At 44.4% G+C, this 14,574-nt stretch overlaps 1 protein-coding gene across 8 annotated transcripts in view; it reads left to right on the top strand.

Moving 5' to 3' along the window:
* The window catches only part of ldb1a (LIM domain binding 1a), a 48,517-nt gene that overhangs the window by 29,362 nt on the left and 4,581 nt on the right, over positions 1-14,574 (top strand). For 4 of the 8 annotated variants that reach the window (XM_060926009.1, XM_060926004.1, XM_060926007.1 and 1 more), the window contains exons 2-8: positions 7,014-7,116; positions 7,321-7,365; positions 10,428-10,503; positions 10,638-10,743; positions 12,496-12,668; positions 13,284-13,406; positions 13,844-13,927. In XM_060926009.1, the coding sequence (XP_060781992.1) occupies positions 7,014-7,116; positions 7,321-7,365; positions 10,428-10,503; positions 10,638-10,743; positions 12,496-12,668; positions 13,284-13,406; positions 13,844-13,927 (710 nt within the window). Of the gene's footprint in view, positions 1-2,586; positions 2,858-7,013; positions 7,117-7,320; positions 7,366-10,427; positions 10,504-10,637; positions 10,744-12,495; positions 12,669-13,283; positions 13,407-13,843; positions 13,928-14,574 lie in introns of those variants that run through there. The other 4 variants (XM_060926005.1, XM_060926008.1, XM_060926003.1 and 1 more) reach the window with 2 other exon arrangements.

Here is a 14,574-nt window from a genome sequence, read left to right as displayed (position 1 = left end):
GAGCAGGAGAGAGAGAGAGGGGTATACAAGGAGCAGGAGAGAGAGAGAGAGAGTGAGGGGTATACAAGGAGCAGGAGAGAGAGAGAGAGTGAGGGGTATACAAGGAGCAGGAGAGAGAGAGTGAGGGGTATACAAGGAGCAGGAGAGAGAGAGAGGGGTATACAAGGAGCAGGAGAGAGAGAGAGGGGTATACAAGGAGCAGGAGAGAGAGTGAGGGGTATACAAGGAGCAGGAGAGAGAGAGAGAGAGTGAGGGGTATACAAGGAGCAGGAGAGAGAGAGAGAGTGAGGGGTATACAAGGAGCAGGAGAGAGAGAGAGTGAGGGGTATACAAGGAGCAGGAGTGAGAGAGAGAGAGAGGTATACAAGGAGCAGGAGAGAGAGAGAGTGAGGGGTATACAAGGAGCAGGAGAGAGAGAGAGTGAGGGGTATACAAGGAGCAGGAGAGAGAGAGAGAGAGTGAGGGGTATACAAGGAGCAGGAGAGAGAGAGTGAGAGAGAGAGGGGTATACAAGGAGCAGGAGAGAGAGAGTGAGGGGTATACAAGGAGCAGGAGAGAGAGAGTGAGGGGTATACAAGGAGCAGGAGAGAGAGAGTGAGGGGTATACAAGGAGCAGGAGAGAGAGAGTGAGAGAGAGGGGTATACAAAGAGCAGGAGAGAGAGAGAGTGAGAGAGAGGGGTATACAAGGAGCAGGAGAGAGAGAGTGAGCGAGAGGGGTATACAAGGAGCAGGAGAGAGAGAGTGAGAGAGAGGGGTATACAAGGAGCAGGAGAGAGAGTGAGTGAGAGAGGGAGAGGGGTATACAAGGAGCAGGAGAGAGTGAGTGAGTGAGAGGGGTATACAAGGAGCAGGAGAGAGAGAGTGAGCGAGAGGGGTATACAAGGAGCAGGAGAGAGAGAGAGTGAGAGAGAGGGGTATACAAGGAGCAGGAGAGAGAGAGAGTGAGAGAGAGGGGTATACAAGGAGCAGGAGAGAGAGAGAGTGAGAGAGAGGGGTATACAAGGAGCAGGAGAGAGAGAGAGTGAGAGAGAGGGGTATACAAGGAGCAGGAGAGAGAGAGAGTGAGAGAGAGGGGTATACAAGGAGCAGGAGAGAGAGAGAGTGAGAGAGAGGGGTATACAAGGAGCAGGAGAGAGAGAGAGTGAGAGAGAGGGGTATACAAGGAGCAGGAGAGAGAGAGAGTGAGAGAGAGGGGTATACAAGGAGCAGGAGAGAGAGAGAGTGAGAGAGAGGGGTATACAAGGAGCAGGAGAGAGAGAGAGTGAGAGAGAGGGGTATACAAGGAGCAGGAGAGAGAGAGAGTGAGAGAGAGGGGTATACAAGGAGCAGGAGAGAGAGAGAGTGAGAGAGAGGGGTATACAAGGAGCAGGAGAGAGAGAGAGTGAGAGAGAGGGGTATACAAGGAGCAGGAGAGAGAGAGGGGTATACAAGGAGCAGGAGAGAGAGAGAGTGAGAGAGAGGGGTATACAAGGAGCAGGAGAGAGAGAGAGTGAGAGAGAGGGGTATACAAGGAGCAGGAGAGAGAGAGAGTGAGAGAGAGGGGTATACAAGGAGCAGGAGAGAGAGAGTGAGAGAGAGGGGTATACAAGGAGCAGGAGAGAGAGAGAGTGAGAGAGAGGGGTATACAAGGAGCAGGAGAGAGAGAGAGTGAGAGAGAGGGGTATACAAGGAGCAGGAGAGAGAGAGAGTGAGAGAGAGGGGTATACAAGGAGCAGGAGAGAGAGAGAGTGAGAGAGAGGGGTATACAAGGAGCAGGAGAGAGAGAGTGAGAGAGAGGGGTATACAAGGAGCAGGAGAGAGAGAGTGAGAGAGAGGGGTATACAAGGAGCAGGAGAGAGAGAGTGAGAGAGAGGGGTATACAAGGAGCAGGAGAGAGAGAGAGTGAGAGAGAGGGGTATACAAGGAGCAGGAGAGAGAGAGAGAGGGGTATACAAGGAGCAGGAGAGAGAGAGAGAGGGGTATACAAGGAGCAGGAGAGAGAGAGAGTGAGAGAGAGGGGTATACAAGGAGCAGGAGAGAGAGAGTGAGAGAGAGGGGTATACAAGGAGCAGGAGAGAGAGAGTGAGAGAGAGGGGTATACAAGGAGCAGGAGAGAGAGAGTGAGAGAGAGGGGTATACAAGGAGCAGGAGAGAGTGAGAGAGAGGGTTTTACAAGGAGCAGGAGAGAGTGAGAGAGAGGGGTATACAAGGAGCAGGAGAGAGAGAGTGAGAGAGAGGGGTATACAAGGAGCAGGAGAGAGAGAGAGTGAGAGAGAGGGGTATACAAGGAGCAGGAGAGAGAGAGAGAGGGGTATACAAGGAGCAGGAGAGAGAGAGAGAGGGGTATACAAGGAGCAGGAGAGAGAGAGTGAGAGAGAGGGGTATACAAGGAGCAGGAGAGAGAGAGAGTGAGAGAGAGGGGTATACAAGGAGCAGGAGAGAGCGAGAGTGAGAGAGAGGGGTATACAAGGAGCAGGAGAGAGAGAGTGAGAGAGAGGGGTATACAAGGAGCAGGAGAGAGCGAGAGTGAGAGAGAGGGGTATACAAGGAGCAGGAGAGAGAGAGTGAGAGAGAGGGGTATACAAGGAGCAGGAGAGAGAGTGAGCGAGCGCGCGCGCGAGAGAGGCAGCAGCGGCAGCGCGAGCGCTGTGTGCTATTGTTCATGCCCTGTGCGGGGAACAAAGGGCCGGCCGGCGCTCTGTCTTCGGCTTTGCTTCGCATTTGTATTTTTACATTGTAAAGGAAACCATAAATTCAGTCACTAAAGCTGCATATAATCGTGCAGGCCGCCATGGGCTTTTAAAAGCGTAAAGTTGCGCCCCAGGAGCTGAGATCGGAGCGCGAGACGCACAGGAGTGCATTCTTCTCTCTGCACAGGTAAGCACGGCCCGGCTAGGCTAACCCAGCTAACCGGCTGGAGGATTTGCTACCTGCGTTTGACAAAATATCTGTATTTTGGCGAGCAGTCTTTAGAAACGAATCAAAACAAATAGTTAACCTGGCTGTTTACTTGTTGGTTTCCTAATTCGGAGTTAAGGTCTAAAAGGCCGCTGAAGTGCAGTGTTGCTAGGCTAGCCATCAGGACATACAGTACCTAGCCAGGCCTGTTTTCACACTGGGCTTGTGTCGTTTCACACGCTTTTATTCAGTTTGGATTAGTTTGGTGATAATTTACAAGAAATACGGTGACTTTTTTGTTGCAGAACTAAGCTACAGTCGGTGCATAGGCACAGAGCAGGCAGGTAGTAGCTAATTCAGTTCACGTGAATGATGAATAAGTAATGTCCTAAGCTTTCCTCTGAGGCTGAAGCTGTTTACGCGTCCACAGGTTTGTAATCCTGGGCTGGACTGGGCTCGGCTCGGCTACCCCGGTCCTGCACACTGCAGTGTTTTCATCTGTTCTCTCTCTCTCTCTCTTCAACACAACTGATTAGTTGAAGATGTATAAGAGCACCAGGGTTGTGAACTGCTATGAAAACTAATCTTCATGACCGTGCATTAAAGCACAAGACATTGATGCATAATCGCACCCTGACTCCCACTACATCCTGCACACTGTGATCATCTTGTGGAGTGTAAATCATCCGCACCAATGTCCCACTGTAATCCGGGTTTGCATTAGGACTGCTGTTATGTCTCATCTCATTATCTCTAGCCGCTTTATCCTGTTCTACAGGGTCGCAGGCAAGCTGGAGCCTATGGGCGAAAGGCGGGGTACACCCTGGACAAGTCGCCAGGTCATCACAGGGCTGACACATAGACACAGACAACCATTCACACTCACACCTACAGTTATGTGCCGGTGATTAATGTGTGGTCATTCTTGATCTTTGATCAGGACTTTGTCCCACTAATTCACAGTTGTGCATCTAGTTTTAAAGGTGAAAGTGTGTTTTGAGTATGACCTTTTTCCTAAAATGTAACTTTTTTCCAGCTAAGGACATTGTAACGTACAGACATTTTAGTTTCTGAACATAATCCAACTTTTCAAATATTAGTTTCAGTAAATATGTCAAAAGTCAAAGTCCTTCCCACGCCTTACAGTACCTGGTATTCCTAGGCAGTCTCCCACTCAAGTACTAACCAGGCCCAACTCTGTATGTGGCGCATCGGGCGGCGCCGATCTCCGTTTCCGTAGCCCTCGGCCTCTCGACATAGCTAGGGTTAACCCCGAGAGTTTAACTCCCCATGCACATCTGTATTGCAGCATGCCTTGCCAGATGGCAGTAGGTACCATTTTTATGATGGTCTTTGGTATGACCCGACCGTGAATAGAACTCACGATCTCCCGATCGAGAGGCGGACACGCTACCACTAGGCCACTAGTCGGTCAGTAAATATGTACCACCACTTATTGTTCCTTCCCCCCCTTGGATGTTTCACCCACAAAACCCAAACTAATTACATTTGTGTGTTAAATTGTAGATTTAAAATATTTTCTACTTTTACTAATCCTGCCTTCAAGTTCTCTTTTGTACTGTGACTGTTTTTTTAATTAGTTGCATTTGTGTGTTTTAAACTGTGGCTTTAGAATGGTTTGTATTAACTGCTCCTCATTTCAAGTCCTTCTTTCGATGTTTTTAGTAACCAGGGAGTTAAGTGTATAACTATAACGAATAAAAGCGACTATCGCTACTATATTATGTAAAGAGCTTAATCATTTGCTGATGCGTCACACAACACACTGAGAATTTTACTCTGTGTTGTTTGCCAGCTGATCAGTCAAAAATCTATATTCAACACAGCAGTCTATCTGCCTCTGTAAAATACTGCGGTGGGTTTCCCAGAAGCCTCTTAACACTAAGAGCATCTTAACTAGGAGAGAGAGCATTCATTGTGCTGCTTGCTCTACCATTTAACAATGATCTTTGTGCTACGATCCTTTTGGGAAACTCCGGCCAGAACAGTTATCCATCTTTGCCAAGTCTATAAGCTGGGGTTCAAGTTTGTCAGTGTAGGTCGGACATTTGGGAGTAAGCTGGTGGTTCTCAGCTCATTTAAAGTTTAAAGGAGCTTTTTGTAATTTTTAGTTCCTTCTGTTGCTTGCAAGGTGAATAACAATTGCACCAAAAACATTTTGACATTTTCGCCAATCTCCCTCTGTTGAAACTTTCTCTAACTTTTTTTTGTAAGTGGGTAAAGAGCAGCTTTCTGAGGATTGGAAAACGATTGTTTCAGGTCTATAAACGTGGACATTGCAGTGTCACCTTTAGGTTCAGCGAGGCCATTTTCACACTCGGTCTGTTTTTGCTGGTCACGACTTGAGTGTGATTTATTCCCCGTGCGCCTGCTAGTCTCTGTTCATATTGCATTATTTGGTTGCAAACCCTGGTCCAGTTGTCATCATCACATGAGGAAAGTGCAGCTTTTATTTATCGATGTCACTAGGCAACAATGCAAAAGAGAGGCAAAATAATGCAAAAAAAGCCACATTTTTAAAATTTATCTTTGTTGTAAGCACCAAAATAAGTGTCTGGCATTTTTAATCTGCCATAAATGCATTCTGCTGTCTGAAAAATTACAAAATTTTAAAAGTTTTTGTGAGTGTTCTCCATTTGACACTTCACCCAAATTTCTAATAAACGGGAGATTTCCTCTAGGTAATTTTGTAGCAGAGGCCTTCGTTTTCTGGAGGACATGGGTACGGTCCCTTGGTGTGCACCAGCATTCGAAAAACATCGATCACGTCAACGAAACGAAATGAACGCATGGCCCAAGCAGACCTGGGCCGCGCCAAAAGCTCTAGTGAGAAAGCACTATAAGTATACCTGGACAAAGTACGTGTGTGGGGTGTTTTTAAACCTTTCAACCTCAGTTCCAGAAAGCTCGTCTGGGAGCAGTTTGACGTCATTGTGATTTGCTAGGGAAAAATAATCGTGTATTTTAAATGGCATGTCCTTGCTTCTGTTTTGAGCAGGATGTCACACAGGCTGCACAGGAAGTGTGTATAGTTTGTGGATAACCTTTTTTTTTTTTTTTTAATTAAAACGATGGATATTTATTTCTTATAGATTGTTGCCTCAGTTGTGGCTATTCCTGAGATATGTTTATCATTGTGCCATATCTGAACCTGCTGAGTTTTGTTGGGTCTTATGCAGTTAGCTGGGCAACAACATCCGTAATTGTACAGCTTTTATAGTTGAGGCAGTATACTTCCTAAAAGCCCACAAGACCTTTTAAGATGCGATAGGTGGTCTAGCTTAAAGCCGGGAGCCTGTGGGTGTAGTTAAAATGAGCGAGAGGGATTATGTGGTTGATGTTTGCATGTGTTTAGCGAGGGCTGTGGGGGATGGGGAGAACATGTCTCTGCTTCCTGACGTCACCCACTCACATTTTAACTCGAAGAAGCTGCAAAACAAACGTGTGTGTGTGTGTGTGTGTGAGAGAGAGAGAGAGAGATTTCATAAGTTCATCCATGTCCATACAGGAAAGGTGCTGCTGAGAGATCATCTCACATAGTATGAACTTAACATCTGTGTGTGTGTGTGTGTGTGTGTGTGATGATCTATAGATGCACTAATGGAATTTTGTGAATCTAATGCGAATGAGTCACTTGATACGGTCAAGTTTTGCACTTCATCTTTCTCTTTTGCATCACTCTTTGACTTGACCACAGTGTTTTCTCCTCTGTGTCTCTGCTTTTTTTTTTGTATAAAGGATTTGTGCCTGTGGTTTGTGGCAAAATGGCACCTCTCGACAAGCAGGAGTTAACAGTAACAAAATTAGTGGGGGATGGGCTGTGCTGGAGTGAGCAGTAGATCAACCCAATGTCATGTGGTCACATGGTAGTGTGTTTGTGAAGGAGGGGAGGAAGGGATTGTCGCTTTGAGCTGAATTCAGTATTTCACACTCACTGAAACTATAATTGCTGGAATTCTAAATCTATCTTTTGATATTGTCTCACGTTACCCTTTTAATGCAAGTCATTAAATAAATTTTTGTCTTTAAAAAAATATTCAGCGTAATACTAAATTACACCTCACTTCAGAGGCACGTTTATTTATCCGAGCTGGGTTTTCTCTTTCTCCTGTAGGCTGTTCGTCCAAGTCGTTCAAGCTGTACTCCCCAAAGGAGCCTCCCAACGGTAGTGCCTTCCCCCCGTTTCACCCGGGCACTATGCTGGACAGAGATGTGGGGTAAGAAACACTCCAGTGGCCACATTTTCTGAAATCTTATTTTAAGCAGACTTTCCATAAAGGATTCCATAAAGGAATGTTGTGTGAATTTTTAATTTATTTACTTAGCTATCTATCTGTTCTTAAACAATAGTCATCCCAATAAAAATGTCAGTTGTGGACTTTTGTGTCATTATGGTTTTTGTGATGTGGCTTAAATTGCAGCCCGACACCAATGTACACTCCTTCGTACATGGAACCTGGAATAGGGTGAGTATTTGTGATATTAGTTTGACTTGATTGTGATTTTACCGTTCAGATTGTTAAATCAGGGCGGCACGGTGGTGTAGTAGTTAGCGCTGTCGCCTCACAGCAAAAAGGTCCAGGTTCGGGCCCCGTGGCCGGTGAGGGCCTTTCTGTGCAGAGTTTGCATGTTCTCCCCGTGTCCGCGTGGGTTCCCTCCGGGTGCTCCGGTTTCCCCCACAGTCCAAAGACATGCAGGTTAGGCTAACTGGTGACTCTAAATTGACCGTGAGTGTGAGTGTGAATGGTTGTCTGTGTCTATGTGTCAGCCCTGTGATGACCTGGCGACTTGTCCAGGGTGTACCCCGCCTTTCACCCGTAGTCAGCTGGGATAGGCTCCAGCTTGCCTGCGACCCTGTAGAACAGGATAAAGCGGCTAGAGATAATGAGATGAGAACTCCATCTCGGACTCTAAGAACAGTCTGTATTACTGCACACATGGGCAGGTGAAGGCCAAGGAGTCTTATCTTAAACATAATGGTAATAATACTAAAAGTTATTTTAAGGTCCATCGAAGATACACGTGCTTTCGTTTAAAGCATATTAAACCCTTCTTTCGGTTCGAGATTAGTTTTGATTTAACAATCTCGTCTCATTATCTGTAGCCGCTTTATCCTGTTCTACAGGGTCGCAGGCAAGCTGGAGCCTATCCCAGCTGACTACGGGCAAAAGGCGGGGTACACCCTGGACAAGTCACCAGGTCATCACAGGGCTGACACATAGACACAGACAACCATTCACACTCACATTCACACCTACGGTCAATTTAGAGTCACCAGTTAACCTAACCTGCATGTCTTTGGACTGTGGGGGAAACCGGAGCACCCGGAGGAAACCCACGCGGACACGGGGAGAACATGCAAACTCCACACAGAAAGGCCCTCGCCGGCCACGGGGCTCGAACCCGGACCTTCTTGCTGTGAGGCGACAGCGCTAACCACTACACCACCGTGCCGCCCGAGATGGAGTTCTTCAACAAGAAAAATAACATTTATTCTGAATGACTGTCTTTAGGATTTATACATCGGAAAAGTGAAGTTTTTCACATGATATATTCAGGGTCAGTGTCATTTATGTAGATAGTTTTGGGGAGGACAAAAATTAATGGGACTCTGGGCAAATGTGTATACCCAATCCCGGGCTTTCGTTGTCCAGAAACCTTATTAATTCGGCCACTTAACAGATTGCAAGCTTGTGGAATAATACAGATAGTCTTAACAAAAATGAACAAGTATTTTAATTCCCAGAGAGATGATATCTCTGTCGGTTTGATCCTTATCCTCCTGATATTATCTCTGATTTCACAAGTCCTTTACTGTGAGGTGTGGATTTCTCTTTATGTATCACACATGTAAAACATTATTCAAGTCTGGCTGTGTTTATTTTTGTTGGTATGCTGTATGCAGAGGAAGGGTTTATTTAAATGTTTCGTGAAAGATGATCAAGTGACTTCTTTTCCCAACCTCTGGATGGTGGTTGGGAGAAACAGTTGCTGGTGTCCACTGTATCAGCAGCATATTGACCTCCAAGGACCTCTCTCCCCATGGGACGCCTATTATTTAAAAAAAAAAAAAATCACTGCACTCCTGTAGTTATACATGTACACAACAGGGCTGTGAAAAATCCACGGAATTCTGCGACTTTGGCCGCCAAAAATATCATTTTAGTAAATCATCTAATTTTGCAATAACAAATTGGGGGGGTAGGGGTTGTTGTCTACCGACCGCTAGTAGTCTCGTACAGCGAGTGTCACCGAGCCGGCGAGTCTGGGAAAGAGCCTACCGCAAATTGTTCTTTCTGTAACGACATCGTAACTTTTTTGGTATCTTTTTTTCTTTTGCGACAATGACAGACCAGTTTACGGCATTTGTGCCATGCTTACAAACCATGGCGCGAGTCTTGTGTTCTTTTCGTTTTACCATTGTGCTCTTTAAACGTGCTTTCGATATCAACGGTTTTGAAAAGGAGAATTTCGCGGTATGTCTGCGTCACGGAGGGACATCGTTCAGAGGGAGGACGGTGAGACCGACGATGTCAAAAACATCGACAAGGAAAACGGCATCAAAAATCCATGGAATTGGCGATGGCTGGAGTTTAAAGCCAGTAGTGAATATCTCCATGAGCACATACGGAAGATAAAAGAACCGGGGAAAGCTTACTGCATCTTGTGCCATCAGGATGTGAAGTACGGTTCTGGTGGAAGAACACGTTTGGTTGACCATGTTAAAGGAAAAAAACATGCGGAATTGGTGAAATTGAAGCTGTTGAACTATAGATTACCAGGTAGACCATCTTGTTCACATTTATTATTTATGTAGTTTTAATTTGTTATTGTTCATAATGTTCATTGTTATCATGAATATGTAATGAAAGAGAGACCAAAAGAGCAAGGAAAAGCCATATAGAAAGTCAGAAAGAAAAGAGTAGGCTTTCTAAGCTGAAGAAACCGCTAACAAAGAAAAGGAAATAAATATAAATATTGACTTGTAAATAGTTGTATATAGTTTTTGACTAGAATCTGTCTAACATGAACAAGAAAGACATTTTGGTATTGAATCAGTTCAAAAACAAGAATATTAGTGACTATTATTTAATAGTCAGTCTAGAATTTCCCCCCTGGAAAAGACATTATGGGACCCAATGAACTGATACAAATCGACACAAGAATATGAGTGAATTTACAATATGAGGTATGTTATTGAGATTTTCATTCTTCAAGTGAACCCTTATCAGTTAAAAGGTAAATCAGTTCAAATTGTATTATTTCAACATAATAACAGTTCAAATTAAATGGCATGGTTGAGAAAATATTTGCTTTCAGGAGATGCTTCAAATCTATCAGTATACACAAAATCTGTTCAGCTTCTGGGGCCCTGCGCCCCCCAGACCCCCTGCTAAAATTGTTTCCTCGGATTTTGTCATTTCTATTTCACAGTCCTGACATAATCATTGTACATTGCACACACGTTCATGATTGACCTTTTTAATCGTATTACCGTAGCTCCACTTATTTCCATGTCTCATCACAGGAGGCATACACCATATGGAAACCAAACAGACTATAGGATATTTGAACTCAATAAACGACTGCAGAACTGGACAGAGGTAAGAAATCTGCTTTCTTGTTACACATACTAATGTACGGAGGACAATAGTTGCTGTGTAGTGTGAATTAATGTTTTCCCCTAAAATACAAGTGAGCGTGAGATGTTTTTTTTCCCCTCTTTCCCCCCCTTCAGCAGGATTGTGACAATCTGTGGTGGGATGCCTTCACTACAGAATTTTTTGAAGATGATGCCATGTTAACAATCACGTTCTGTTTGGAAGATGGTCCTAAACGATACAGTAAGCTGACACCATTTATTTGTTTTAAATCCTGTACATTGTATGAAATTTCAGGCTGCTCATCTGGTAACTGCTTTATACATTATGAAAGTGTAGAAATGTCTCCAGGGTCATGAGTCATCAAGGTCAAGGCTTTTTTTTGTCATTTCAACCGTATACAGTTGGTATAGAGATCTTGCAGTCACGTGACCGGAAAGTACACAGCCGCCATCTTGTCGGTAAAAAACACCGCTGAATACTGCTGCACTCGTGTACAGAATGGATCAATTTCAACCAACGGACTACACGGCTCATTTTTCTAATGAACTAGATATGTCTAAAATAAACGATCTACAGATTAGTGACCCTTATGGCTTACCGGACGTAGTTTTCACGACCGTGTCAGTGGATTTTAAACTGCCAGAGGTGGAATACCCGGACGTGTATAATTACCTCATTAACTTTCCCTCGCTGTTCAGTGGTGAAGCACTGCGTGCTGATAAATCTCTGGACAGTTATCTCTACAGAAATTCAGGATTTGTCAGCGACTCAGATGTGGCATCTTGTAAACAAGAAAATAACAATCCTCATTGGACGGGTAAGTCACTTAAGTATTGAGTATAGCACTGACCAGCCGATTATAGAATAGAATAAGGTAATTCCAGCTGTAATTCCAAATCGTCCGTCTTGTTTACATGGATCTGGCGTTGGAGAGGTAGAGGTTTAGCAGTGGAGATTTGAGTGGCTGTTTTCTGAGCTTAGTCAACAGGCCGGCTCTGCAGCCTCGCTTTTGCTCCCGCCGCCGCCTCCTTCGCTTTGCTTCCGATAACAATCCACGGAGACCCCGCTGGTCTCGCTATCTCGTCCGGAATGTTGTGCATGCGATGGAAATCGCTACAAACCGTCATTTTCTGCTGGAAACCAATGTCCAGTAAGTCCATACGATTGTAGTGGATATTGAAGTCCGGTACAGGCGAACACCACGCAAAAATACACACAAACATAAAAAACGTGCACAGGTAGGGAGAGCTTGTAGCCGCAGCCGTTGTAGTAGAATTGTGTAGGGTTTTCCAGAAGAAAAGGCAGAAGGCGGAAATATGGCGTTTGACCGACAAAATGGCGTCTGTCACAATCTGGATCGGCTGTGACGTCACATGCAAGTGCTCCATAGTACACAGTTAAAATGAAAGTGTTTCTCCAGGACCATGGTGCTACATTAAAGATCACAGAACTACAGATCTACATGCAACAGCGCAGTGGGTGCAACCATTGCAGACAATAACTACATACAGCATAAAGTGCAGATAACAAGGACAGTGCAAAAATGACAACTAGCACAGATGGGACAGTGCCAACCAGTACATGTCACTGATTGTACGGAAAGTTGAGTGTGCATATGAAGTAGTATATGTAAACAATGTGTGCGCGATAGGCATTATGACTCCTCCTCGGGTCATCGGCCTCAGACGAGGCTGAGGACTGGAAGCCTGTTCCTCGCAGCAAGGCCAAGGTCGTGTAGTTTCTCCAGCAGATCATCTTTTATGATGATTTCTGTACTGAAGGAGTGTGTGGCGATGGCAGACACAAACGCCAGTTGATCTGATGCCCATGTGCTGTACAGGGTTGAGCAAAGGAACAAAATGACACCAAAAAAAGCACCATTCTGGATCCGGAGAGGCTGCTGCATGCTACTGCTGCCTGCCATCTTGGAAAAATCGATGTCATGTCTGTTGTATTAACCCTAAACTTTTTTTTTTCTCTTCTTCTTCAAAGCCATCGGCCGGACGTTGATTCCTCGCTACTTTAGAAGTATCTTTGAGGGGGGAGCCACTGAACTCTTTTATGTACTAAAGCATCCCAAGGAGTCTTTCCACAGTAACTTTGTGTCCCTCGACTGTGATCAGTGCACCATGGTCACACAGAACGGCAAGCCCATGTTTACGCAGGTAAACCTTTCTTTAAAGTTTTGTTGAACATTTACAATGTTCTTTTGGTGTTTTTCCCTTTCAGGCTTTAGGCCAGGACATTGTAATATTGGTAGCTGTCTCACTTAAAGGGTTTTAGAAATGAGCACTGATTCACTGAACGCACCTCATGTTGCTATTACTGAGTGAGATAACCAGCTACTGTAACCAGAACTAAATTAGCTTTGAGCGTGTTCTGCAGGTGCAGTCTCCTTTGTTGAAACCAGTCAGAAACTGGTGGTTTGTGTGAGTCCGAGTTCTTTAGTGTGTGTGTGAGGGACCGTGGGTTACAGTATCCACAACCTATTTTGTTTGTCATCTAAACCACCACTGAATCAACAGTTTTTACATGTAATGCTAAAACAGTGACCAGTCTATAAGATCAGTTTGCTGAGAGTATTGTCTTTCCATGAATAGTCCTGCATGTACCTCTGTGCCGTGTGTGTGTGTGTGTGTGTGTGTGTGTATATATATATATATATATATATATATATATATATATATATATATATATATATATCCTTCAGCTCTGTTTAGAAACTTTTTTTAATTTGCCTTTGTGTTGACCATTCTTTAAAAATGTTGTCACATCCACAGGTTTGCGTGGAAGGCAGGTTATATCTGGAATTCATGTTTGACGATATGATGCGCATAAAGACGTGGCACTTCAGCATCAGGCAGCACCGTGAAGTCGTTCCGCGCAGCATATTGGCCATGCATGTGAGAGTCTAATGCTCATATTCTTCCATCTTGAATGATCTAGAGGGTTATTTGTAATGCGACGAGGATCATTAACACTGGAATTCTGTTTGGTGTTGGGATGGCTTTCTACTTTTAAAATCCCCCAAAAAAGGGCAAATGTCATTTTATTGTGTTCCCATTTAACCTGAAATTACTGAGATTGTCCAGGTGATGGTGCTAGAGTGTGTGGTTTTTATTTATTTTTGCTTTGACTTTTATTATCATGTCTGAATTTTACTCCAATGTTTTGCACTCCACTTACCATCATGTTGGCTATTCCAAGCAGTTTATTTTTTTTCACCAAATTAATCAAGACAAAAGACTCTTAGTCATAACACGTGGTTTTTATTTTAATTTGTTATTTTTAAGCAGTACTGAGAGATCCAGTGTAAAATCGATCAAAACTCTGTTTGCAGGCACAAGATCCTCAGATGCTTGACCAGCTCTCCAAAAACATCACAAGATGTGGGTTGTCCAATTCAACATTAAACTACCTCCGAGTAAGTATGCACCTGAACACCCTTAAGCCTAGGTCACAACCGGACGTACGATTTTTTTGGCCGTGCGATTTTTGGCGTTTCCCAAATCGCTGCGTTTTTTTTGTTCGTGGAGAAAGACGCACGTTGGCCGTAAGTTTGTCTTGCAACCTGAAAAAAACGTAAGCGCCCGTAGAGTTTGTTTGACATGACAAAGAACCTCTACGGCTCAGAAATCAGCACGTCACACGCGCGCCCTCCGTGCGTTTCTTGCGTTTTTTGCACGTAGACCGGCTGTAGGAGCACGTACAGCCGGTTGTGACCAAGGCTTTAGAGCTGTGCAGTATGACGACATATCAATGTTGTTCTCACAATATTGATATCGCATTATTATAAATACGGCGGTGATTACAGAAAATCGCTCACACTGATTGTTGAGAAATAGTCCGCATTTCTCAACCAGTCACCTTGAGCGGCTCGGCAAAATGGCGGCCAATCGCTTCATCACCGTGAGTGCGTAAGAATGAGAAAATGGTGTTCCAAAAAGCACTAAAGATGCTCCAAAGTTTGGTCAAAAACTATTCAAAGTCAAGGTGGAGTTGTGATATTTTTATTTTATCTATTTCAAAACAAAGTATTTTCTGTGATTTGCTGTAGATAAGTGACGCAAA

Source organism: Neoarius graeffei, chromosome 7 (assembly GCF_027579695.1).
Source record: "Neoarius graeffei isolate fNeoGra1 chromosome 7, fNeoGra1.pri, whole genome shotgun sequence".
NCBI classification, from domain to species: Eukaryota; Metazoa; Chordata; class Actinopteri; order Siluriformes; family Ariidae; genus Neoarius; species Neoarius graeffei.
Note: the sequence above shows the minus strand (reverse complement) of the source record. Positions and strands in the feature narration are given on the sequence as shown.